This window comes from Leptonychotes weddellii, chromosome 3, assembly GCF_054177405.1.
Source record: "Leptonychotes weddellii isolate Sample4059 chromosome 3, ASM5417740v2, whole genome shotgun sequence".
Taxonomy (NCBI): domain Eukaryota; kingdom Metazoa; phylum Chordata; class Mammalia; order Carnivora; family Phocidae; genus Leptonychotes; species Leptonychotes weddellii.
Genome location: NC_138371.1, coordinates 10369637 through 10396143, shown reverse-complemented (window position 1 = coordinate 10396143; position 26507 = coordinate 10369637). Strand labels below are relative to the sequence as shown.

General features: G+C 40.7%; 1 protein-coding gene across 1 annotated transcript in view; it reads right to left on the bottom strand.

The window, feature by feature from the left end:
* COL4A4 (collagen type IV alpha 4 chain) overlaps nt 1-26507 on the bottom strand; it is a 90399-nt gene that overhangs the window by 24843 nt on the left and 39049 nt on the right. The window contains exons 7-23 of the mRNA XM_081815302.1: nt 26361-26405; nt 25584-25700; nt 22242-22310; nt 18172-18207; nt 16748-16810; nt 16368-16403; nt 16107-16148; nt 11913-11993; nt 10743-10796; nt 10417-10476; nt 9473-9517; nt 9104-9157; nt 8271-8340; nt 7619-7723; nt 3932-4096; nt 1683-1772; nt 445-612 (exon numbers count right to left, since the gene is read on the bottom strand). Of these exons, the coding sequence (XP_081671428.1) occupies nt 445-612; nt 1683-1772; nt 3932-4096; nt 7619-7723; nt 8271-8340; nt 9104-9157; nt 9473-9517; nt 10417-10476; nt 10743-10796; nt 11913-11993; nt 16107-16148; nt 16368-16403; nt 16748-16810; nt 18172-18207; nt 22242-22310; nt 25584-25700; nt 26361-26405 (1300 nt within the window). The remainder of the gene's footprint in view (nt 1-444; nt 613-1682; nt 1773-3931; nt 4097-7618; nt 7724-8270; nt 8341-9103; nt 9158-9472; nt 9518-10416; nt 10477-10742; nt 10797-11912; nt 11994-16106; nt 16149-16367; nt 16404-16747; nt 16811-18171; nt 18208-22241; nt 22311-25583; nt 25701-26360; nt 26406-26507) is intronic.

The following is a 26507-nucleotide window of genomic DNA, read 5'->3' as shown; positions in this document are numbered from 1 at the left end:
CAAACCCCATGCTCCACAGCCCCTCCTAACCTCCAGCCACTCCCCTGAGTTCATCTCCTCCAGCTCTGCCCCTCAAACCACACTAGATGGTGATGGCCTTTATCATCATCATCCATAGACACTCATCTATTTGTTACATAGTGTGTCTCCACCCAACCCCTGGAGTCCCCAGGAGGGCAGAGACTGTGTTCTGCTCCTTATTGTATCCCCAGCACCTAGAACGGCACCTGGAACATAGTAGGTGTTCAATAAATATTAGTTTGATGAATGAATGAATAAATGAATGAATGAATGAAGATGATTTTTTGGGTCATTAATATACATATATATATAGGTTCAAGACATAAAATATATATATCACACCATACATCAGAAAGAAGGACAGTTGAATTTTATCTCTATCTGTCTCTTCCAACTAGAAAGTTTGTTACTGATAAGAGCTACTCACTGGTGGTCCTGGAGATCCTTCAGCTCCAGGAGGGCCTGGGTGACCTTTCTCTCCAAGCCACCCAGGGAGCCCCAAGTCTCCCTTACTACCCTGCCTCCCAGGAAGTCCTGGAGGTCCTGGTGGGCCCATGGGACCGGGCTCACAGGCACAGAGCCCCGTGTTTCCTAGACAGAGGATAAAAGGCAGCTTTGTCATATCTCCTGCACAAAACCCCAAAAAGCCTTTACTAAACAAAACCAGAAATGAAATAAGAACAAAAGGTTCTGATAATGTGTGATGTGGGGGCATGGGGCACTGTGCAAGGGCTTCTAGGCATGGTCTGTGTGGGGCAGATATATCATTTTTAGACAAATGGGGTGTTTGGGGTCTTAAGAAACCCATCCTGACAAACTCTAGGGGGAAAGTTGATATCCAACTCTACCAAAGGAACTTTAAAAAAGCGATCTTATTTTTTAAAGTGTGAAAATCTTTTATTTAGTTTCTACTGAAGAAACAGAAAAAAAAATGGGTTGGAGCATAAACTCTAAACAAATAAACAAACTAATACGTGAAAAAGGACTATTGAGTGCATTGCGTATTATAATTGATAATTCACTACAATGCATTTTCTAATCATTGGGACTTTCAGTCTAAAAGAAATGCCTTTAGGATAGTCGAACTCAGCTGTGTTTATGCTCTCATACCCACCTATCTCAGATGGTCAAAAAGGCATTAAACAACCTTTAGGGTGGAGAAACCTAAAGCCAGAGACATTTGATGAGTCTGGGAAATATGGACCCACAGAGAGAAAGGGAAATAAAAGATCCGTACTATCCTATCTCTGCTTTTTCAAGGAATAAAAAGGACCTCGTGAAAAAAGTCACCACCCTGAGGCAAATTTCACAGCAGGCAAGTGTCTCCTTTAGACTCTCAGATAGAAGGACTTGATTTTGTGATATGCAACTAATGAATCATTGATCACTACATCAAAAACTAATGATATACTACTATATGTTGGCTAATTGAATTTAAATAAAAATAAATAAATAAAATTTTAAAAAAGAAACGAAAAGAAGGACTTGACTTCTGGTAAGTTCTAATCACCTCATAAGCACATAATGAAAAGGAATGCTCATAGGGGTAAATAAGGCACATAACGCATCAAAGTGAAATGGCGCATTGCTCACATCATAAATGTCCCCAACCCTCCATATGCTGCTGTCTTCTGGAAATCCTACCTTTGATGCATACTTGCCTTTTTCTCCTTTTGAGCCTCTTCTTCCTGGAGGACCCACTTTGCCTTTTATTCCTTGTGGTCCAGGGTGTCCAACACTACAATATATAACTTTACAGTAGGGAAGGGGGGCGAGAGAATCACATAGTCTCTGTGAATGTCTTCTAGAGAACAAGTGGGAGTGTCTCTTGCACTCCCATCTTCCTCTCAAGCCCACCTTGTTTCCACTCCTTCCCCATGATTCTTTCTCTCTGATAGAAGAACATACATATACAAATAGATCATACAAATGTCACAGCATATTCCTGCTATCACAGCCACCAATAAAGCCATTCTACTCTCAATCCCAACTTAGTGGGTGGCAGAGCAAGGCAACGGACAACAAAACAAACAAACCAAACCAAACCAACAACCAACAAAACAAACAAAATAACTGTATGACAAGGATCTTTTTCTCCTCCAATTATGAATAATTACCAAATTAAAGAAAGCATAACACATAGCTCACAAAAATATAAATCCAGAGACATCTGATTAAAGGTGACATTAAACACAAACAATAAATTCCTTATCCTTCCCAAATCCCAGTAACATAGCAAATAGTACAGGAATATTATAAAAATGCATAAGCCTGCAGGACAAAGAAAACAACAGCAAAAAAATATGAGAGAACCTAGCAGACCCTGAAAAGCTGACATCTAAGCAGGCTGTGGGGAAAGGCAAAAAAGAGCACAATTTACATGAGAAATCTCTCCCAGACTTCAGGAATCGGTACCTTTTTTTTGAAAGAGAGAGAAAGAGAGCATGTGCATGGGAGCAGGGGAGGGAGGAGCAGAGAGAAAGGGAGAGAGAGAATCTTCAGCAGACTCTATGCCCTGCACAGAGCCCGATGCAGGGTTCAATCTCATGACCCTGAGATCATGACCTGAGCTGAAATCAAGAGTTGGATACTTAACTGACTGAGCCACCCAGGTGCCCCAGGAATTGGTACCTTGAAGTAGAATAACAGTGATGCCTCAATCTGAATGACTGGTTAAAGAAACAGTTCAATCTTAAGATCTCCTTCTCAAAAATTACAGCAGTAACCGTGACCCCTCAGAACTGGAGGTAACCGACAACATAGCAAGAAGAAAATTTTGAAGTAAACTATAAAATTTAAAAAGTAGATGAAAGAGGGCATTTCATCCCTAAAACATGAACATATGGCTACAAAAGAAAACATTAAAACAATAGCAACAACAAAACCCTTAGAAATTAAAAAAAATTATTATCAAAGCAGAAATTGAAAAATTCTGGAGCAGAGTTGTAAGAGGGAATTGGGGAAGTCTACTAGAAAGTGTTACAGAAAAATATAAAGGTGAAGAAGAATAAGGATGAGAGAAAGAGACACGTAGGGTGGATTCTCTAACAGGCAAATGTATAGAGTCCAGAAGGAGAAAACTGAAGATATGAAGTATCTTCAGAGAAACACTTGAATAAATTTTTATTTTATTTTATTATTTTTTAAATTTTATTTTATACGTTGTTAGTCACCACCCGGGTTGCCCGGAGCCCCAGGGCTGCAGGGACCTCCGGGATCAGATGATCTGATCATCTTCTATGGAAGGAAGTCAAAAGATTAGGCTCAAACTCAAGAATGAAAAAAATAGTGGGGCACCTGGAAGGCTCCGTTGGTTAAGCGACTGACTCTTGATTTCGACTCAGGTCAGGATCTCAGGGTCATGACATTGAGCCCCACATGGGGCTCCATTCTGGGCATGGAACCTGCTTAGGATTCTCTCTTTCGCCCTCTGCCCCCCCCTCAAAAAAATTAAGAAATAGCAATACAAGTACATTGAAGGTCATTAGAAAGTCAAATAACAGAAAATCCAACTACTTGTGTGAAAATAATGTCCCCTGGGGAGGAAGGAACAGGAGAAGGGTTGCCTGGGATGGCAGTTCTTCACAACAGGCTTCACAGAACTGTTTGATTCTCAAGCAGTCCATCTGTACCTCTGATAAAAATTAAAACTACACTTAAAAAATAAAAATCATATTCACTTACAAAATTTCATAATTCACACTTAAATGTTCAACCAAATATTTTCATATGCTGTAGCTGATGTGATATCTAACATCAGTCTACTTTTTAGTATTATTAATAATACTAACTTGGCTCATGAAATATTAGATAACTTTTAAAAATATTTAGAAAGTCACATTTTCTGCATGACACTGCAAATATCACATGCAACATAAATGCCAATGAATGTGAACGAGGAGCACTTTACCATCTGATCCCGGAGGTCCCTGCAGCCCTGGGGCTCCAGGCAACCCGGGTGGTCCCGGGTTCCCTGGCTTTCCTGGACTGGATTCAGCTCTCCCAGGGATACCAGCTGCCCCTGGAAATCCCGGATGACCAGGAAGCCCTCTTGGCCCAGGAGGTCCCATCACGCCTCCAAGAGAAATCAAGAATTAAAACCACATATATCTCTCAGAGTAAACTCTTGTTTAGAAGAAATGAAAATCAGTACATTCTTCCTTAGGCTGTAAATACTTCTAAAGGGAAAAAAAAAAGTACTTCAAAATGACTTAATATCCCAGCCATAAAAATACCTTACCTTCTTTGAAATAAGCACACAAATGGAAACAGGTTTGAGGAATCAGATTTTCTTACTTTTCCCCTATTATTTAGGGTTATTGGGGGAAAATACATATTATTTAATTAAAAATACTATTTTTCAATCTTGCCACTTTGATAATTTGGTTAAAAATAATCTGAATGAACATATTAGCACATGCAGTAAATAAAAATACAGACTCATATATCAGCGATGTGAGACATAGAATTCCGTACCTTTCATAGCAACCTAGGTTGGTGGGGAGGCAGAGAGGCGCTGGATTTGAACCCAGCCTCTGTCTCTCCAGCCACATGTACTTAAGTAAGTTACTGAACTTCTCTAACCATCTGTATTTACCTCAGAGGCTTGTTATGAGGAATAAATAAAATAATTCACGTAAGGACCTTAGTGCAATAGCTGGTAATTGCACACGCTCAAGGAATGCTGAGATGCTCAGTGTGTTCAGAGGTCAGAGTGCGTCAGAGCTAAATCCTGCTTTCCTGTGGCATCCAACCCCCTTGCTGGGGACTTTGGCTAAAGACAGCTCGAAGCCTTCCTATGAGAGTGACCACTTCTCACAGCTCCTTCTTCCTGAGCATGAATCTCCCAGTGGAAGACCGTAGTTTTCAAAGATGGCCACCATGGTAGCTCTTCTCCCTCACACTGTTGTAGGAGCTTGACGGTCTCCTAGCAAAAGGTGACATGTCCCCTTCCCCTTGAATGTAACAGCTTTTCGTGATTGTTTGGACTAACGAAGTACAACAAGAGTGACACTATATATATAAGGTCAAGGTTAGGTCATTGAAGATGATTCAGCCTCTGTCTTGTGAGCCGAAATGCTTGGGATTGCAGGCCTGAGCCACCATGGAAGCAATATCACTGCTCTGAAGCCACCATGCTATAAGGACGCCTAAATAAGTACAGAGCAGGATGGAGAGGCCATGAGACTACACGAAAGGTAGAGGACAGAGATGCCCAGCCAGTCCTCATGTTCTGGTTCCGGCCATTACGTGGCTGCCACCATAGGAACATCTCTATCTAGAATTGGTCAGCTTAGCCCTTCCTGAACTCTTGAACCACAGAGTGAGGGGTAATAAGCTGGTTGTTGTTTTAAGCCACTAAGGTTTGGGTAGTTTTTTCAGCAATAGACAACTGAAACCCTGTCAGTAATCAGTAAGTGGCACTCTAGCCAAATTAGCAGCATTCATTATTGTGTGCACGTGCTGGGTCTTTACATACACTTTCAAACGTCATCCTTACTCCTCAAACAACCTTGCAAAAAGTTTGTACCTTATAGATAAGGCACAGAAAATTTAGGCCACACATGAGTAATAATAATAGCTAACATTCTAAGAACTGTATACATATTACTTCTTTCAACCCCAACGAGAACTGCCCTCTGAGGATGAGAAAACTGAGGCACAGAGAGGTTTAGTAAATGCCCAAGATCACACAGTTTGTATGTAGTAGAACATGGAATGTTTTTAGTCCATAGTGTAAATGCATATCTATTTCAGTATACTACATGAAGTGGGGCAAGGCTGGGATTCAGTCACAGGTATCTAACTCCAAACTCCTGCTTATCTCATGGTAAATACTTTAGATGATTATAAAATATGTATAATAAAGGCTATAGACATTGGTGTACTTAAATGAAATGTGCTCCTGTGGACTTGGCTGCCATCTTGTCTTCATGTCATTCCTAAGACCCGTCTCCAAACCCCTACGGTCATTGGATGGACCTGGACGCTACCTGGTATCTTGTCCCGGTGCCATGGAAAATCCTCAACCACCTTTCAACAGGGAAAATGGGTTACAGTGTCTGGCATATAGCAGCCCTGACCACCCATGAAATCAATTAAGTTGTGGCCAGCATTAAAAATTTTTTTTCAAAAGAAAAAAGTGGCACAGAAAATATAATATGTCATACACAAAAAGGTATTATTTTGTGAAATTTGTGTTTCTTTTTTTCTTTTGAAATTTGTATTTTAATCGTATGTGTATGTGGATACATGTATGTGTGTGCAATGCAATGTAAATGCAATATAATATAAAATGTATTTTTTATAATGGATTGTAGTCAAAATTTGAAAGCCACTGGGTTAATTCTTTTTAAAAATCTTGTGGAAGTAAGAGTCTTTCTATTACATTCGGTTTTCAGTCCGCTAGACATATGTGTTGCTTACTCCCACTGGGTTTTTATTTCAATCTGTTGGAACCCCTATTTTATTATGAACAAGCCCGAAAGGAGATATCTAAGACCAGGTGCTAATGATTCCTGACCAGCTGAGTACTCTCTCTATGACTTTTATAGTCCTTGGTCAATTAAGCCAAGGCCACAGTATCTACAGTTAAGTCAACTAAACAAAGCTTTGCCCCCCTTTGTAGTGGGTTATCAGATCCCACAAAGTGGAAGCTAGAATCGGGGATAGTTAAAGAACTTGGTAGTTAACAGATGAATCTCAGGAAACTTCTTACTCCTTCTCAGTAAATATAACAAGAGACACAGACTGGATAAAATTATATCTATTCAAGACTCTCTCTTCGCATGTTAAATCAGTTCTCCTGAGTTCACAGAATGCAAATATCCTCTAAACTTCTATTCCTAATCTTACTTGGGAATATCAGTTAGCACAGCACTTGAAGGAGTTCAAAGTCCTCTATCAATAGGATTCTTTCCCAGGCTCTTCCTCCACTATTACCATGAGTTCTAAGGTGTTTTTGCTTGGTTTGTTTGTTTTTGGAGGGGGTGCAGATTTGGGGGGGCGGGGAGGTGAGGACTTTTGTTTTGGTTTTGGTTTCTTAACTAAGGCTGAATCACATTTCATTTTTTAAATTTTTTAATTAATATTTACATTTTTAAATTCATAATCTGATTTGCGCCTTTCACATAGGAGAGGAACTCAATTTTAACGAACAGATGTCGACAGGGAGAGCCTTCCAAGAGGGTTTTAAGACCTGAAAAAACATTCTACCCTGGCACCCATTTCCAAATCTTATCTGCCTGTGACAATCTTGCGGGATGCTTCTTACCCACACATATTCCTCACCTCCCCGCTGCCCCGAGATGCTGACTGAATATTTCTGAGGTGCAGCTGAGGAGCCTGGCTTTCTTCCAAGGAAACCACTCATTGGTTTGAGTTCAGTGGCTCTTAAGTCCAGCTGTCCATTAGAAATAGGAGGTGCTTTTATAATAGCAGACACCTAGATCCACGTCCCAGAGAGCCCAACATGCTTGGCCTGGGGGCCGGGACAGTCATGAGTTTTTCTGAAACGCTCCTAGTTGATCTCAGTATCAGCTAGAGTTGAGGATGAGGATGTAGGAAACCTGGCGTGTAAGAGCCAGTGGAGTTCTACCTGCACAGTCCTCCCCTGGTGGACCGGAGGGGCCGGGAGGACCAGGTGGTCCAACAGACCCCGTTTCTCCGTAGCGGCCAGGGTGCCCCGGATCCCCTGGAGGGCCTGCCCAAAACAACAACACATGTCAATGTAATAACTATATACATACACTTTAAAATTCACACACAATTACTTCTTGTAAGACTTGGTTGAGCACAACTAAGAGACTGTTCTTGCGATTTCTCCCGACATTTAAAAAAAAAAAAATGCAGGATCTCAAACTAGAACCCCCTTCTTCAGCTGCCCCTGCTCTGCAAACACATGAACTGGGGGAAGCACTGTCTCTCTCAGTGATATGGGTCACTTTTTTCTTGGAGGCAGCATCTCAGTAGGTCTTAATCAAATGGTTTAGCAATTAAAAAAACCCCTACTTTTGTAAAGGTAAGATAACAGTTTCTGCATCCTAAAATCACATTTGGAGTCGTATGCCCATAGAGATGATTCAGATGCACCTATCTACTGGCACCTGTAAATTATATATTCTTGCTAAAATTAATGTATTTAGCATACCAGATATGCAATGTACAGAAATACTGGGCCAGACTCTTCTGTCAGGGCACCCAAATCCCATTTCCTAATAATTTATGAAGGAACCAAACTGAACACAAACCTTTGAGTGGAAGAGATGGAGTTACCAAAACCCCTGGTGGTCCTGGGTACCCACGGTCTCCGGGATCCCCCTGAAATCATTCATTCATATGCTTTTCTTAGAAATATTAGTATTTTTCTCATGCTGCCCATAACTATTGGAAGGAACAAGAGTGCATTCATATAAGAAATGAAGATTATAGGCTGACTGGAAACATGAATGGTTCATGGAGTTCTGGGATAACAAAGGCACCCAGCCTCCCACCTACAAGCAGAAGATGACCAACTGACAAAACTCTCACAAAAGAAAAAAAATTAATTCCCAAAAAACGATTTCGTGCTCATAAATTAGATACCTCTGAAACCATGAAGTTTCTTTAGATGTCCTATGAGCATTCACGTTGAACTTGGCACTTTAGGACAAATAGTCTATTCATCTATAAAACCTGAATCTACATCTTATTTTAACAGCAAATACTGTCGCCCTCAACTGTGTCCCCTTACTGCCACCATGGCTGGTCCTGAGCAAATGCTGGATGTGAGGTCACAGAGGTACAAAGGAAAGACAAAAAAAATGCACTAGAAAAAGTCAGGAGCTCTCCACTGCTCCATCTGATTATAATCCTCATGGAATTCTTGAAACTTCTGTTACTATTCACCTTCAAAAGGTTGAACACTTTCTCAAATGCAAAACATAATCATTACAACATGCACTGGAGTAATACATATACAATTAACTCTGTCTCTTTTAAAAGTTATGTTTTTGAATGATTCAAGTATTTTTTAAAAGGAATTAGTTAACATAAGGGATACAGAATTTTACCAGGCTGTACTCAAATACACCTGCCTTTTTACCTTTGGGCCAAGAAATCCAAATGATCCAGGCTCTCCAAATAGTCCTGGTTCCCCCTACAAATAACCACAAACATGCCTTTAAAAGAAAAATCTGACTGGGTGACAAATTATCTCATTCTTGTTTAATTTGAATGACACATACTCACTGAGATTCTGTGCAAAATCTTAACACTGCTTTTGGGTTGTATCAGACAGTTTTGGGTGTTAGTTTTTGCATCTACAGCTAGATTCTGCAATTTGCAAAATAAATGTGTCTCCTTTTCCAATTAGTGTGTGCATACTTGCATGCCCTAGTACAACTTTTGAATACACTGAATTGCATTTTTGAATAAAAATGTACTTATCATCTCTATAATTGTGTGCATTTACCTTTACTCCTGGAAAACCTGGAGATCCATAGGAACCGGGATCACCCTAATAAATTCACAAAAATCAACACAAGCAGAATCAAATCCAAGTGCTTGAAACCAGTTCAATGCATTATTTTTCATCTTATGAAACTGCTTTATGGATATTTCAACTCGTCTGCAAAGGTAGCTGAATAAAAGGAAATACATATAAAATAGAGTCTGTTTCTTTTTAACATTTGCTATTTCAACCGATCTTCAGTTTTACTTTAAAAATTCACGTCCTTGCCAGTGATTTAAAGTAAGAACATATTTTTGTTGTTGTTGTTCTTGTGTTTTAACTTATTTACCCTAATGCTTGCACTGGGCTAAATATTTTTGGAATCATTGCAATATAATTTGTGTAGAAATTAATAGGCACTCTGTGCATTACCAGCAAAAAAATTACCATGGAAGCCAATGTCATCCCATTAACTACTGAATCTGGAGCCAAATAAACTCAGGGCCCTTGCCCATGGGGGCTCTGGCCTCTAGAGTGACCCTGTCAATGGTGACCCCATTAGTGGCATGTTTGGTGATGTTTGAGTCCTGATGCTATAGTTTTTGGTAGCTACTGCCCCGAGATCAGTACCCTCTTTTATCAAGTAGGCTTAAATGAACAATTCCAAGCTGCTATCACAGTGACACTGAGCCCCAGTTGTGGAAGGAAATGCCACGATCCTGTTACTTCCCACCAATTCTATCTTCCGCTTGCCCATTTTATCTAAACGATGTCACTGGAAGGGATGTCTTGTTGGGGCATTTAGCTATGACATAATTTTTGTCCAAAATGTATTGTTCCTATTTGAGAAAATCTCTACTTTTGAGTTGTTAGAAATATAGATCTAGTTTTGTAAAAATGTGAGAGAGGAAGGCCTCCAACTCACTGATGTTAGGGGCAGCCTGAATGGCATGAACGATCCTTACCCGAGGTCCTGAGAACCCAGGGATACCCTTCTCTCCTTTTGCCCCAATTCCAGGTTCTCCCTTAAAAGAGATGACAACATTTGGAGGTGTTCAAGCAACAATATTTCAGCAACATGGAATGTAAACACAAAATGAGAGATAAAAATTCTTGCCAGCAGCTTAACGAAAACAACCACCTTAGAAGAGATGCCCTACGGAATCAGGATAAAATAGTGAAAACTTCGAGTAACATATATTAGCATTAAAGCAATGATAAAGACCATGCAAAAAAATTTTTAATGAAGATATCGTATCATCAAATAAAAAAGGGTATTTTAATAAACTACCTTGGGTCCCGGTGGTCCTGGAGGTCCAGTCATGCCAGGCATTCCTTTTATGCCCTAAAAATCACACTGAATATAATCAGTCTCTTATTATTTAACTCTTATTATTTAACATAGTGAATGCCATGTCTTTCAGAAATTCTCTCTTTCAAGAAACATTTTACTAATTTTTTTTTAATTCTTATGTTAATCCCCATACATTACATCATTAGTTCTAGATGAAGTGTTCCATGATTCATTGTTCGTGCACAACACCCAGTGCTCCATGCAGAACGTGCCCTCCTCAACACCCACCACCAGGCCAACCCATCCTCCCACCCCCCTCCCCTCTAGAACCCTCAGTTTGTTTTTCAGAGTCTATTATGCAGCCATCAAAAGGAATGAGATCTTGCCATTTGCAACGACGTGGATGGAACTAGAGGGTATTATGTTGAGTGAAATAAGTCAAACAGAGAAAGACATTTTACTAATTTTTAAAATAAAGGATTACTCTTCAGTTGTTGCTAGTTAGCGACTAAGGTCCAGGTGCATTTATAAAGCTGACACAATTCAGGCCAGCTCTGTGTGAGAGCTGTAGCTTCGTGGGGTGCAGGGGGTGTGACCACCACGGAGCCAGGGCAGCAGATCCAAGCTGGGAATGTCGTCCTCGAGAGGAGTGGCTCATTTTGATCAAATTAGTGAAATTTAATCCAGTAACTGAAAATTGACAACAGAATCTTCAGGTGGCATCAGTAACATCCGTACTGCAGGCTGGCAGAGGACGTGATATTCACCAGGAGTCTATTTCGTGCCCAGTACTATGCACCTGCTACCTTTTCAATCATCAAAACATCAAGCCCATATGTAATAACAACTGGGCTTCGTGTGGTCCTTTCAGCCCATATATCAAATACAGTGTCAATGGGGGACACTGGGGGACACGTCACGGGTTTAGCAGCCCACGCTAGGTCTGTGATTCAGCAACTGAATAAACTTGAGAATACGGGTAACTTTTCTAAGCCTCATTCTTCACGTCTGTACAATGGGACTACTAGCAGTACCAATCTGCTGAGGTTGCTTTGGGATTAATGCAGCGATGCCTGCAGGTGCCCAGCACTTTGCTGGCACAGGGGCATGTTCAGGAAATGCTGGCTGTTACTACTTTATCCAGGAAACATATGGATTGGCAATTACCTTTTCTCCTTTATACAGACAAGAATCAGGTGGCTGTACCAATAAGGTGGGTCCAGGAGAACCCTGCTGGCCAACTTCACCCTTTCAAAAAAATCAAGATAGTAGGAATTTCATATTAACTTTATTTTGAAATAAGATTTGAAGTGAAGATTTTCACCCACGTATCATGATATAATGCATGCAATCCCGTGTGTCATGGATTTAAAATATAAATCATGGCCAATACGTCATGTAATTTGAAGTATTTATTGTTTTTTATAAGTAATGATATTTATCATTAAAAATAAGTTTCAAAAACAAAAGTGATTCCTAATCCTACCGTCAGCAATCTCTATTAAAACTTTGGTATAGGGGCACCTGGGTGGCTCAGTTGGTTAAGCGACTGCCTTCGGCTCAGGTCATGATCCTGGAGTCCCGGGATCGAGTCCCGCATCGGGCTCCCTGCTCAGCAGGGAGTCTGCTTCTCCCTCTGACCCTCCCCCCTCTCATGTGCTCTCTCTCTCTCATTCTCTCTCTCAAATAAATAAATAAAATCTTAAAAAAAAAAAAAAAAAACTTTGGTATAGGGGCGCCTGGGTGGCTCAGTTGTTAAGCGCCTGCCTTCGGCTCAGGTCATGATCCCAGGGTCCTGGGATCAAGCCCCGCATCGGGCTCCCTGCTCCGCGGGAGGCCTGCTTCTCCCTCTCCCACTCCCCCTGCTTGTGTTCCCTCCCTCACTGTGTCTCTCTCTGTCAAATAAATAAATAAAACCTTTAAAAAAAAAAAAAAACTTTGGTATAGGGCGCCTGGATGGCTCAGTTGGTTAAGCATCTGCCTTTGGCTCAGGTCATGATCTCAGGGTCCTGGAATCGAGCCCCGCATTGGGCTCCCTGCTCAGCGGGGAGCCTGCTTCTCCCTCTGCCTGCCGCTCCCCACTGCTTGTGCTCGCTCTCTCTCAAATAAATAAAATCTTTAAAATAAATAAAAAATAAAACTTTGGTATAAATCTTTGTGATGTGTGTGCTTGTGTGGATGTGTCTATAAACATACATGTATGCAAATAATGTACATATGTATATACATGTATATGTAACCAAATGAGATGTTAAATACAATTTAAAATATAATCAGAATGCTATATAACATATGTAAACATAATTTAAAATACACAGTAGGGTTTTTATTTTTATATTTTTTAAAGTTTTAAATTTTAAAATAATTTTATGTTTGTCTTTTATAATACTATTTTTTGCACATTTTCCATATTATTAGAAATTTTTCAAAAACCTGATTTTTAGTGCCTATCATAAGAATATGCTATCATTTATTAAGCCATTCCACTCTGGTTAGATTTAGGTTATCTCTTTTTTTTAAGATTTATTTATTTTAGAGAGAGAGAGCGAGCAAGTGCTCACACAAGCAGAGGGTGGGGAGAATCTCCAGCAGACTCCCTGCTGAGTGCGGAATCTGACATGGGGCTCGATCTCACCACCCTGAGATCATGACCTGAGCCAAAATCAAGAGTCAGATGCTTAACCAACTGAGCCACCCAGGCGCCCCAGATTTAGGTTATTTCCAATTTGTTTTCAATAATATGTTTAAACTCTCTGTATAAAGTAATTAGCCAAAAGTTGTCATTTATGTCATTAGAAACGTTACTCTCTTGGGAATAAAATGTCGCTTGAATTGGGTTTGTCATAAATAAGCATAAATTCTCACCCTTAACTAGCAGATAACTATTTTTTACTTTTCGGACTGTATCTACTATTCTGCACTGAGACACAGTTAAGAGCAGGTGATAGAGCCGGTCACCTGGGTTTGCAAACCAGGCCCTGACTGACTGCTATTTCGGACAAATTCCTTAAAATCTCTCTTAGCCTTTTTTCCTTGATTCCTCTGAATCTCACTTTCCTTCTCTGTGAAATGGGGGTTATATTGCCGCCTTCTTCAAAGTATTCTATTTCATTAAATAGATAATGCACATAAAATGCTTAGTACTTACTACGCTGAGTGGAACAAAGAAGATTCTCAAATATATGATTATTAAGCCATTAATGTTTTTGGTAAGTGGGATTTGGGGAAGAAGAATACTATTTCCAGTGTAAATGAAGTAAGACAGCCTGCACTTCAATGCCTACCTACCCCCTGGAAACTACAGAAGAACCGGGTTAGGGACGCTGGCTTCTTTTTGTCGCTGTACCCCAGGACCTAACACAGTGTTGTTGTAACGGCTGTTCTGAAGACGTCTGTTACGTGAACGAATGATTGAACAAACGCTTAAACGATGCGTACGCAAGTGAGTAACGTGCGCTGGTAAACACAACCGTTCTTATTCTTGCCGCTGTAATGAGCCTGACCGAAACCCGTAACGGCTGACAAGCAAGGGAGCCTCTTCAAAATGTTGGTCATGCCACTATTTTTCACATTGAAAAAGTACCAGACATTCATTTAATCAGAAGTGCAAGGAACATAAATCATGAAGAACAAAATGTAGACGACCCATAATCACATCACCTAGGACAAACCAGCAGCAACCGCTTGGGGTAACGTTTCGTGGGCAAACACGTTCTTGCCCATCTGAGAGTCCTGCATCAAAATTTCAAAATGGTGTCTTCCTTTAGCAGATAATCCAAAAGAATGAAAATAAGCCTATTTTGAATCATCTGAATGGCCGCCTCATAGCCAAACATTTCCACATGATTCTATGGCCTGAATTTGCGACAGCATCTGATTGCACGGGTGCTGAGGTCCCAAAACCAGCATAGCCTGCCTCGCTCCACAAGGCGGAGAGTCTCAAGCCGGGCTGCATGAGCCTCTGGGGCTTCGACAAGCACATTCTCAGGGGTCCCCGACTTCCCAAGACTGAAAAACCTTGTTGTAGTGTGTTTCCTTTCAGTCATTTCTCTAAGTCAGTGGTTTTTAAGGTGAGGGGGTAAGCAACTGGACATACTACTCCCCCCAGGGACATCTGGCAAGGTCGTGACACATTTTAGGTTGTCACCCCTGGGGAGGAAGGGCTGTTTCAGGCATCTAGTGGGTAGAAGCCAGGGATGCAGCTAACTATCCTACCCTACAATGCACAGGACAGCCTCCACAACAAGGAAATAGCAGTATCGACGTTGTAAAATCCTGCTCTAAGTGTCTATTTTTTTTTTTTAAAGATTTTATTTATTCATTTGACAGAGAGAGAGACACAGCGAGAGAGGGAACACAAGCAGGAGGAGTGGGAGAGGGAGAAGCAGGCTTCCCGCCGAGCAGGGAGCCAGGTGCGGGGCTCGATCCCAGGATCCTGAGATCACGACCTGAGCCGAAGGCAGACGCTTAAGGACTGAGCCACCCAGGCGCCCCTGTAAGTGTCTATTTTAATGTCTCGCGTTGTTTTTACAAAATTGAGCTTCTACTTTTGTAACCTGTGCTTTCTGATCAACATTATACCATAGGCACATCTGCACATCGTGATGTCTTCCAATATATTTCGGGCAATCGAGTCATTTTGTTCAATGGCTGTACCATAACTTACCCAACCGCACTGGGACTCCACGCAAGTGGGATCAGGTCTGTCTTACTAACTCCCCACGTCCAGCACCAGTCCTTGCTTGGCACAGAGTAGACGTTCAATATCTCCTTGCCCACAGTTGTGGCATGAGCCACTTGCCAATCGGTAGCCATTCAGATTGTTTGCAGATGAGCTGCCATCTTAAAATACCTCTCTAAAGCTTATCTTTGCTAAGTTTCCTGCCTCAGCAGAAAGGACTGTGGGTGTGAGGGAGGGAGGGAAGGGACGGTGAGGATGGGTGTGAGGTGGGAGGGAGTGGGAGACTATCGCTAAATGCTTTTGTTTGCAGGTATTTATACTTGTATTTATGGGCGGAGTTTAGGATTCTGAGGAAATTTGTGAAATTAAGCCACACAAACCAGTAATTAAACAAACTGTCCCTGCGATATACTAAATTATCAGAAATGTTCAATCTCTTTTTGCTAGGGTAAAATGCGTCATATACATTAACTTGAATTTAGTGTTAAATTTTGTCAGAACTGTCATTTTACGGTCAAGGGTAATGGCGCCATAATAATTCAGCAAAAAAATTCTCGGCCATAAAATTGGGCAGCGACTGGATAATGAACACAATTTAAGTGATAATCAAAACAGCCTCTGCCACCTGGGCAGCACATGCATTTTAGCACCTGCTCCTCCGGGTGAAAGGGGATTCTTACCGGGTCTCCCATTTGCCCCTTGACTCCCACGCCAGGATTACCCTGGGAAAGAAAAGGAAAAAAAAAAATGTAATTGCTTTTGAATATTAAAAAGGTAATTACAAACAAGTAAGACTTCTGGTTAAGCAATTAATTGAAGTTTACAAAGTATTTGGGGAAGTCTACTAAGGGAAAGACATAATTCAGACAGAGCTCAGCAGTCACTTAGCTCATTGGACACGGACAGTCTCTATTTGTTGCATGTTACTCATGACCACCCACCTTCAAGCCCGGTCTCCCAGGATGGCCTGGAGCACCCTAAATCAAGGGCAAAAATGCACAAATCAATTTATCAGTCACAGAAATCACAATGTGTCGGCGTTGGTTGCCCCAAGTTCCTCTTTAGGAAACCCTGAATTTTAAGACATGCCTACTGGACTGCCCCTCACAGCTGGGCTCCTTGTTGCCCTGGGGACCCATGCTTCACGATAAACTCACCCTGGTGATGGGGGGCGTACGTGGATTCATCAGTGATAACCTCTCAAATGACCCACCTGCGCCCCACCCATGGCTGCAATTTGCCTTTTTTGTTTGTTTGTTTGTTTAATTTAAACATCCAGGCCAGGTTTTTAGAGGGACAGAACGAGCAGTGCTCTACTTACGGCTAACCCGGGCTCTCCCGGATGTCCCATTGGGCCCGCCGGTCCTCTTGCCCCCCTCAATCCCTAAACATGAGAACAGTCAGTGCATTGGTTACCAAAACTCAAACTCATCGTTCACAGCAAAACCTACGTGTAATCCCAAGTGGATAAAAACCTCCAAAGAAATCACGGTCACAGACACACCTGCCCTGTAGCAGGAGCACCTTCACCGCAGTTGACACGGCCATTAAAAGGTCCATGATAGCAGCACTCTGGCAGGTGTGACCAACTCCTATGTTTAGGATTGAATTAAGACCGAGAAATCAATCTACTTGTTTGCAAATAAATCTTGTAATAGCAAAAGTAGAGCACAAAGAAAACTTGTTACCAGCTATTCCTAAATTGCATAAATGTTACAACTTTGACATACATCGGGATGTTTTTTAAAATATTCATATTAATTAATAATTGATTTTAAAATATGAATGTATTTATACTCTTCGTTATGTTTTTAAAAGATGTCCCATCAGATTAATGTGAATAGAAATGCCCCCAATTCAAGATTAAGGTGGTGACTCAGCCACCACTTTCTGTAACACATAGGTTGTAGCATAATTCCACACAAATTCACAAGGAGGGGTTATAGCTGTGCGTTCCTAGAAGTGTGGAGAGAGGCTCTCTGTTCTCCCGCCAAACCTGCCCACATCAAATAATTTGCGAGTATGCAAGAAATTACTCTCTCTAGGAGGATGAATTGGTATTTATTTTAACAGTGACACGAAAGTATCTCATCGATTACATCGATTACCCTCGCTTCAGGGATAGCGAGGAAAGTAATGTGGGAGAGTAATCCTGTCTACAGCCAGAAGTTACCAAGCAAAAATTATATATATTAATCAATTTGGAGGCAAACTACTTTCAATTTTAATCTTGTGAACACTGGTTCATTAATTGCAAACACTAATATAATCACTGAATTACAAATTTCAGGGAGATAAAGATGAAGCAAAAAATTAAATGCAACACACACTTACTGATTCAGCAGGCAGAATAGTACAGAGAAAATCATTTCTACTTGACCTGTATTATTTAGGTAGACTTGAGGGAAACTTAGCTTCCCAAATATTAAGAGACTGTATGTCCCCGAATAATGCCAAATGATCATTAAAAGACAGAAGAGGAAGGTAAGTAGAAGCTTGCTGAGACTCCAGGACAGTTCCACGGGCCTGGGACCTGTGTGGTCACATAGGGGCTCATGCCTGATTTAACGCTCTTCTGGCACTACCTTGAAATTCTTAATAATTTTTGAGCAAGAGATCTACCCTTTGATTTTACACCGGTGTGCTCTGTAAATGATGCAGCTGGTCCTGCTAGGATGCAAACAGTGCAGACCACAGGCTGACCGAGGAGCAAAGAGAAGCACAGGGCCTGCTTGGGAGACTTACCGGCAAGCCAGGAGGTCCTGGGTCCCCTCTGTTGCCCTGCAATAGGAACGATGCACTGCTTTAGAAGAGCGACACCACTTTCCTAAAACACACATGACGTAAAAGGAGGAGTCCACACAGGAATTATTTGGACTGTCCGTGCAGGCTGTTCGATTGTCCGGCATTGACACCCGTGGAGGGCTCTGTGGAAAGGACTTTCTGTGTCCATTCCTAACCCCAGAATCCTGCTTCTACTTGGCTGAAACCAAAGATTGCTCGAGTCGTGATGACATGGAGTCAAGGTGAGACTTTCATCTTTCCATTTACAATCTAAATTCTCAATCCAGTGGTCCCATTTGATCACAGTTTAACTGTCTCTGGTCTAACTGCCAGAACTTGCCTCCCCTAATAGACACTTTGCTGCTTTTTATCCCCCTAGAGTAGATGTAAAGGGAATTCTTATGGAAATTCTCTTGCACCTGCCTCTGTGCGCATCTACAGTGCTTTAAAGAACCAAAGGGTGTTTCAGAGGGACAGGTCTGTGATTAACAGTCTTACACAATTCATATATGTTAAAAAAAAAAAAAAAAGAAGAAGATAGTAGGAAGGAAAAAATGAAGGGAGGAAATCGGAGGGGGAGATGAACCATGAGAGACTATGGACTCTGAGAAACAAACTGAGGGTTCTAGAGGGGAGGGGAGTGGGGGGATGCGTTAGCCCAGTGATGGGTATTAAGGAGGGCACGTTCTGCATGGAGCACTGGGTGTTCTATGCAAACAGTGAATCATGGAACACTACATCAAAAACTAATGATGTAATGTATGGTGATTAACATAACAAAAAAATAAAAATAAAAGTAGCTGAAAAAAAAAGAATCAAAGGGTGTATATTCTCTTGAATATAGCTTCTTTTTTAATATAAAATATATGATAAAGTCTACATAAGATAAGAGTTAGCATTTTAGCCCTTTTGAAGTGTACAATTCTGCGGTGTGAAGTACACTCACACTGTTGTGCAACCATCACATTCTTCCATCTCCAGAACATTTTCCTCTTCCCTGGTGGAAACTGGAGCCATTAAATACATTTCCCCTCCCCCTGGCTCCTAGCAAGCACCATTCTACTCTTGGTCTCTGTGAATGTGACTACTCTAGGAACCTCATATAAGTGGAATCATACATTATCTGTCCTTTTGTGACTAGCTTATGTCACTTAGCATGATGACCTCCAGGCTTCATCCACATTATAGCAGGTGTCACGATTCCCATCCTTTTGAAGGCTGAATAATACTGGGTTGTATGTATAGATCCCATTCTGTTTATCCATTCATCCAACAATGGGCACTTGGGTTGCTTCCACCTCTTGGCTATTGTGAATAATGCTACTAGGAACATGGGTGTACAAATATCTGTTTGAGACCCTGCTTTCATTTCTTTTGGGTATATACCTGGAAATGGAATTGCTGGATCATAAGGTAATTCTACATTTAATTTTTTGAGGAGCCATCATACCATTTTCCAGAGCAGCGGTACCAATGCCATTCCCACCAGCAATGCAGAAGAGCTCAGATTTCTCCCTATAATTGTCAACACTTTGGATTTTCTGGGTTTTTTTAAATAACCATCCAAATGGCTGTGAAGTAGATATGAGCTCTTAAAAGTACTGGTTCTCTAAGGTTATTGATCTGCAGACCTTTTTTTTGTTTTTTAGAGAGGGAGAGAGCAGGGATAGGGGCAGAGGGAGTAGGAGAGAGGATCTTAAGTGGGGCTCAATCTCACAACTCTGAGATCATGACTGGAGCCGAAATCAAGAGTCAGACACTTAACCAACTGGCCTCCCAGGTGCCCCTCTGCAGACCATTTTTATTTGGGATCTTCTGTTTCTCTTTAAGATGAGGAATTCTCTATATCCACTTCTCCTTCTATCTCACTTATTCTTTCTTGCACTATTGCAAAAAAAATACGCATCATGACTAAAATTGTTCAGAATAGCTAAAATTAACAACTCAGGAAACAACAGATGTTGATGAGGAGGTGGAAAAAGGGGAACCTTCTTGCACTGTTGATGGGAATGCAAACTGGTGCAGCCACTCTGGAAAACAGTATGGAGGTTCCTCAAAAAGTTAAAAAGAGAGCTACTGTATGACCCAGCAATTGCACTAGTAGACATTTATCCAAAGGATACAAACATAGTGATTTAAAGGGGCACATGCACCCCAATGTTCATAGCAGCAATGTTCACAATAGCCAAAATATGGAACAAGCCCAGATGTCCATCGACAGATGAATGGATAAAGAAGATGTAGTATATACACACAATGGAATATTACTCAGCCATCAGAAAGAATGAAATCTTGCCATCTGCAATGACATGGATGGAACTAGAGGGTATTATGCTAAGCGAAATGAGAAAGACAAATACCGTGTGATTTCACTCATATGTGGAATTTAATAAATAAAACAGATGAACATAGGGGAGGAAAGAAAAATAAAATAAGATGAAATCAAAGAGGGAGGCCAACCATAAGAGACTCTTACTATGGGAACAAACTGAGGGTTGCCGAAGGGGAGGTAGGTGGGGGGAAGGGATAATTGGGTGATGGGCATTAAGGAGGGAACTTGATGTAATGAGCACTGGGTATTATATGCAACTAATGAATCACTAAATTCTACCCCTGAAACTAATAAAATACTTTATGTCAACTATACTGAATTTAAATTTTAAAAACTCATCATGACTATTATTGTACAGTGCATTATAGTTGACGTGTTTTCATATAAATTATTACAATGGATCATCAGCACTGAGAGGAAGGCAGGGTAGATATTACTTTATTTTCCTTTACAAATAAGGAAAATGAGGCTCAGAGAGGTTGAGGGGGTTGCCCAAAGTCACAGTGGTTGGTAAGGGTCATTTACTCCTTCTAATACACCATACTGGTTCCTAGAATGACCCTGCTTTTGATGCTAAGCTTAACATATCATTTAAGCCATAAACAAAAGCATAGTTCCTGCTGCTTAACAAGTGTGAATAGGCTCAGAGGTTACAAATGAATACTGTGAGCTCACTAAAGGAATCACCACTCAGGTGAAACTTAGGGTCTAACAGCAGAAACTTAAGTTTTATCTAACTGTTGTAGAATATTCTTCCTTGAGAGAAATGACCATGTTTTGCAAATGTACCATATTTTTCCTCTTGATTTATATCTACTGATCTTCTGCTTATTCAGGGTACTCATATTAGAGATATAGGTGGTCATTCAAGAGTTTATTTCTGAATGTTTGTCTATCATTGTATACAAAAACACAAAAGCATTTAATTTACCCAGGATAGTGCTAGAAGGTTTCCATAATTTTCAAGTTCAAAAGTGGTGACTTCTCTTATCCTGGATGGTAAGTATTATCATTACAACATTCTATCTACAAATAAATCAGTGCTTCTCAGCTGGGGTGATTTTTCTTCCCAGGGCACATTTGGTAATATCTGGAGATATTATTTGGGGGGGGGGGATACTATTGGCATCTAGTAGGTAAAGGCAGGGATGCTGTTCAACATCCTACAATGCACGGGGTCAGCACCCACAACAAATGATTATCTGGCCCCAGATGCCAATAGTACCAAGACTGAGAAACCCTGAAATAACTGTATCTGTCACACTTTGCAAGAACAGTTAGGAGATACTGGAATTTACAGCCAGAGCAATTAAAGCCAAGTACCTTCACACAAGAAGTATGGTGCCATCAAGAGAGGCAGGGTAATGATAAAAACAGTGTGCTCCAGGGCGCCTGGGTGGCTCAGTTGGTTAAGCGACTGCCTTCGGCTCAGGTCATGATCCTGGAGTCCCGGGATCGAGTCCCGCATCGGGCTCCCTGCTCGGCAGGGAGCCTGCTTCTCCCTCTGACCCTCCCCCCTCTCATGTGCTCTCTGTCTCTCTCATTCTCTCTGTCTCAAATAAATAAATAAAATCTTAAAACAAAAAAAAAACAGTGTGCTCCATGACACTTCAAAAGAGATATGTCCATGTGTTTCCTGGCTGGGTTTACCTAGATGGAAAAATAATTTTTTTCAACCCACCATAATCATAAATCTTACCTGAATACCTTTAATGGCACCTAAAATGAACACTGAATTTCCTTTTTCTCCACTTTCCCCAGGAAGGCCCTGAAAATAAAATATTCACTTAAGAGGGGGAAAAAAGCATATTACTACTTCAGCATTTTCTTTTTTGTATGAAATATTACCAGTAAAATACCATTATAGTCATGTTTTACTAGTGGAGATTTCTTTTTTCTCTTCATTATTGCTATCATCCTAAGGTTCTCATACATATTTATTCAATATTCAGTTAAGATCTATTAATGAATCTGCAAAGACAGAGTATCTATTAATATACACATATGTTATAAATATATAATATATGTGTTACATTATATAATAATATACATAGCCATTTACTAATTATTCAACAGGAAAATTACATTTTTCCTCAAACACAATAATTCATATGTATTATTCTTACAAGTAAATAATTTTGCAATTGTCAGTTAATAATTTATGCCCTAGACATCGTTTTTTAAAAATTGATTTCATTCATTTCAGTTGTTGTGTTCAAAATAGAGCCTCTGTATTCTTGTAAGATTGACTTTTAAAAACATATCTTCTTTTTGGAAGGTTTTTGTAAGCAGCTGCAAGCTTACTGAGAGTATTTTTAAAAAGTGAATGAAATAACTCAATATATTCTTTTTTCCCCCAAAGATTGCCTACTGGATATCTTAACATATCTTAACTTGGTTATCACATAAGAATTCTACCATCTTCATGTATCAAGCTCCCGCGCAGGACATGCAGATTTCAAAGTTAATCCCTTCTGGAAAAGTCCTGACTGTGCTTCCAATGGGAGACACTTAAGGCTTTTATGGTAAGTTACAGCAACTGTTTCCCTTGAGAAATCAGATGGGCCTACACAGGCAGTCCTTGCTTCACACAGTTCCAATATGCATGAGTTTTAGTTCCACAGTTAAGTTAAATAGCACCAGTCCTCCAACAAAATGGTTCAAATTTCAGTTACCACCTTCTATTAACTGAGTACACCACTAGCTCATCGACATAGATAAGTAACAGATGGGAATCATGATCCCTGGTCCCATCACTCTTTTCAGTCTGTTAATGATTGATCATTGCACATCTGTGAGTCAGTAGGCGCAAACGCATGCGTGCATGCACGCACACACACAAGCAAAGTGTGTAGTTGTGTTCCCTCCTTATCTCCCAGTGATAAACCCAAATGATATTTCATGAAAATAGACCCCACCGCAAGAGGCAACTGGCCACCAAAGATGAAAATAAGTGAGGGAATGAAAAATGATAAAGCTGGCAGTAAAATTCAGACAGAATGTAAGTGGAGTCTTAGAAGAAATAACTGAGCAATCGTGGAATGTTGAAACTTCTGAGCCAGAGGGACTCCATGAAGACAGTTCTCAACACAAAAAAGGGAAATGGCTGGGACAAAAAGGTTAAAGATTGCCAGAGGACATGGCGCAGGCTCAAGACCCTCATCACAAAGGGACTCTGAGATACAGTTCACAGCACTAAAAGCTGATCCAAACTCAGAAAAAGTATGACAGTTCACCAGAGCACAGAAAGACGTAGTCACTTCATTATTGTAAGTTACACGGCCAGAAGGCACTGTTCAAAACACTCTTGGTAAGTGTTTTCAAAGACCTGAGACACTTCGATTCTCACTGTGTATGTTTTAAATGACAGTGTACTAAATCAATATTAGTTTTTTTTTAATTTTCCCTATGTATTTATAACTCACATGAGGAGAGTTTTTAATATTTTAACAAAACGTATTAGAGGTCATGGAACAATACTACTTTTTCCCATTGGATGTTAAGGTTGCTTGTGTGGGGCCAGCTTGCATGGTCGTTCTTCATGCCTCACACTACTGGGCAAAGTGAGGACCGACTGTAAATGAAATGGGCCAAGGGGAAGAAAGCTGCTTTGCGAAGACACCATTACGGCAAACTTCAGTATCGTGGTCACCACGGCACGCTGTGGGAAAGCTAAAATCGAGAACTCCTCCTCTTCTGAACATTCATGGACACTCAGCAGAATGGGGTTTGACCCAATTTGAAGATCTTAAGAAACGTGCATTCACCAGACTGCACTTGAGCCTTCAAATGGCTGAGTTTGAAAACAAAGGGTGGTTGAGAAGCTTAACTACAGAAGATGGTTGTTGTTCTTCCTTGGTATTAAAGAAAGATGTAAATTTGGAAATTGTTTTTGAGTTCTGTGTTCAGGTCAGTCACACTAGAATTGAGAGCAAATGGAAAACCCATGAGGAGAAAGCAGGATGATTACAGTGGTGATGATAAGAAAACCTTTTAGAAGGAATCTTGGGAAATAGTATTTACAGGGAAGTGGAAAGGCTCCTGAAGTCTCAGAAAACCAGTTTTAAAAGGCCAAATCATCTCCAATCTTTATGTGAGAAAAAGGAAAAGAGAGAGAAAGGGAATATCAGGGGTACAGGAAAGAATAGTTCTTGCTAAATTCATATTTAAATAAAAGTCCACATTTCTGAATAAAAAAATACCTAAAAGCAGTAACGTTTTCTGAAGTGCTGGATATTGTCAACTGTTTCTAAACATCCATTCAAACGCCTTCCCTTTTTCTTATTGCATAATGGGGATGAGAAAGCTAAAACTACATCTCCCAGACCCCTTTGCAGCTGAAATGGGACTTAGGGTCCACCGAGGAGATGTGCTTATGAGATTTGGAAGGCAGAAGTAAGGAAGACATCCTCTTCCTGTATTGTCGTTACTGCCAAGCAGGTAAGGTTAGAAACTTGAGTGCTTGTTTGCCGGTGTCTGGACATGGGGGTGGGAGGCAGTGGTCATGTGCAGGAAAGCCTCCTGGCTGCTGGATCTCAGCTAAGTGCAAGCCCTTGGAATCACAGTCCAGCAGTGGTCCCTGAATTCCACTCCTCCAACCTTTCCAATATGTGTCAAATTCCCTCTATGAAATGCCTTCCTGTTTGAAATACCTAGTGGGTTTATGAGTCTGCTGTGAACCCTGAATGATAAACAATGGAAGTTTTGCTTACTGACCTCCCCACTCCTTCCCTTACTATCCATTGTCCGCACGACAGCCTAGAGCATCTTAATGGAACATCAATCAGATCATACTGCTTCCTTCCTTGTAACCCCCCCGGTGCCTTCCCATGGCATGTAGAGAAACTCCCCCCACAGTGTGCAAGGCCCAAGAGCTCTGGGTCTTGCACACCTCTCTGTCTTCACCCTCCAGCCACCCCCATTTGTTCACCATGCTCCCAGCACACTTGTATGAACACTGTTTCTTGAACACATCAAGCTCGTGCCCCTTGTAGAGCCCTTCACTTAAGATTCCCCTTAGGATGAGCTGTGGGGGTCTTACTGGGGGGCCTCCTGGGCCAGGAACTCCTCTCTCTCCTGGAAACCCTGGATCACCTCGTGAACCATTATAGCCGTGCATGCCAGGCTTGCCTCTGGATCCAGGAGGCCCTGGGTGCCCCTGTAAGAAACAAGCTGATGAGTGAGGTGTTTTTGCAAGAATACTGTAACACAAAGTTTCTGCAATATGGGTACCCAAATTATGGCAACTTTGACTCACGTGTTATTGAATTTGTGAAACTTCCTTCCCACCCACAAGTACTATGTAGCGCATTAAAAATACAGATAAATTTTAATATAGTCCAACTGAAATTAATTTAGTTTGGAATATTCTGAGAGATTTGGGAGAGCACCTTTTTAAAAATCCTTAGAAAGACTCTAATGGATTATAAAGCCCTTGAAACACCTTTCTCTCCTTTCATTTGGTTTTCATATTAGAAATGAGAGATTAAGCCCCCTTCCTCTGTTAAAACTAACCAGCAAATAAAAACTTTCACTATGAGTATACATTTATTTCTAGAACATGGCAAGTACATGTAGCTTAGATTTTGGAATGTTTTTCTCTAATCTGTTTGAAAACCTTGCTTTTCAAGTAGTGTTTTGGTCTCAAAGTTATTACACAACATTAAAATGCAAGCATCCTTCCATGTACTACCAGGAGAAAATAAAGAAGAGTTTGCCAAATAAATATACATAGTGAGAGATAAAATGTGATTTTAAGGGCTTTGATGAGTGCTTTTCCTTTTAAAAAAAAAAATGGAAAAAATTTAAGGATACTTACAGGTATGCCATCCAAACCTGGAAATCCAGGAACACCAGTTGGACCCTAACATCCCGGAAAACAAAGATACAAAAGTTACTAAAGTATTAGATTAACAGACTGATTTACTTGAAAACATAAATAATTAATAACTCATTTTTAAAAAAA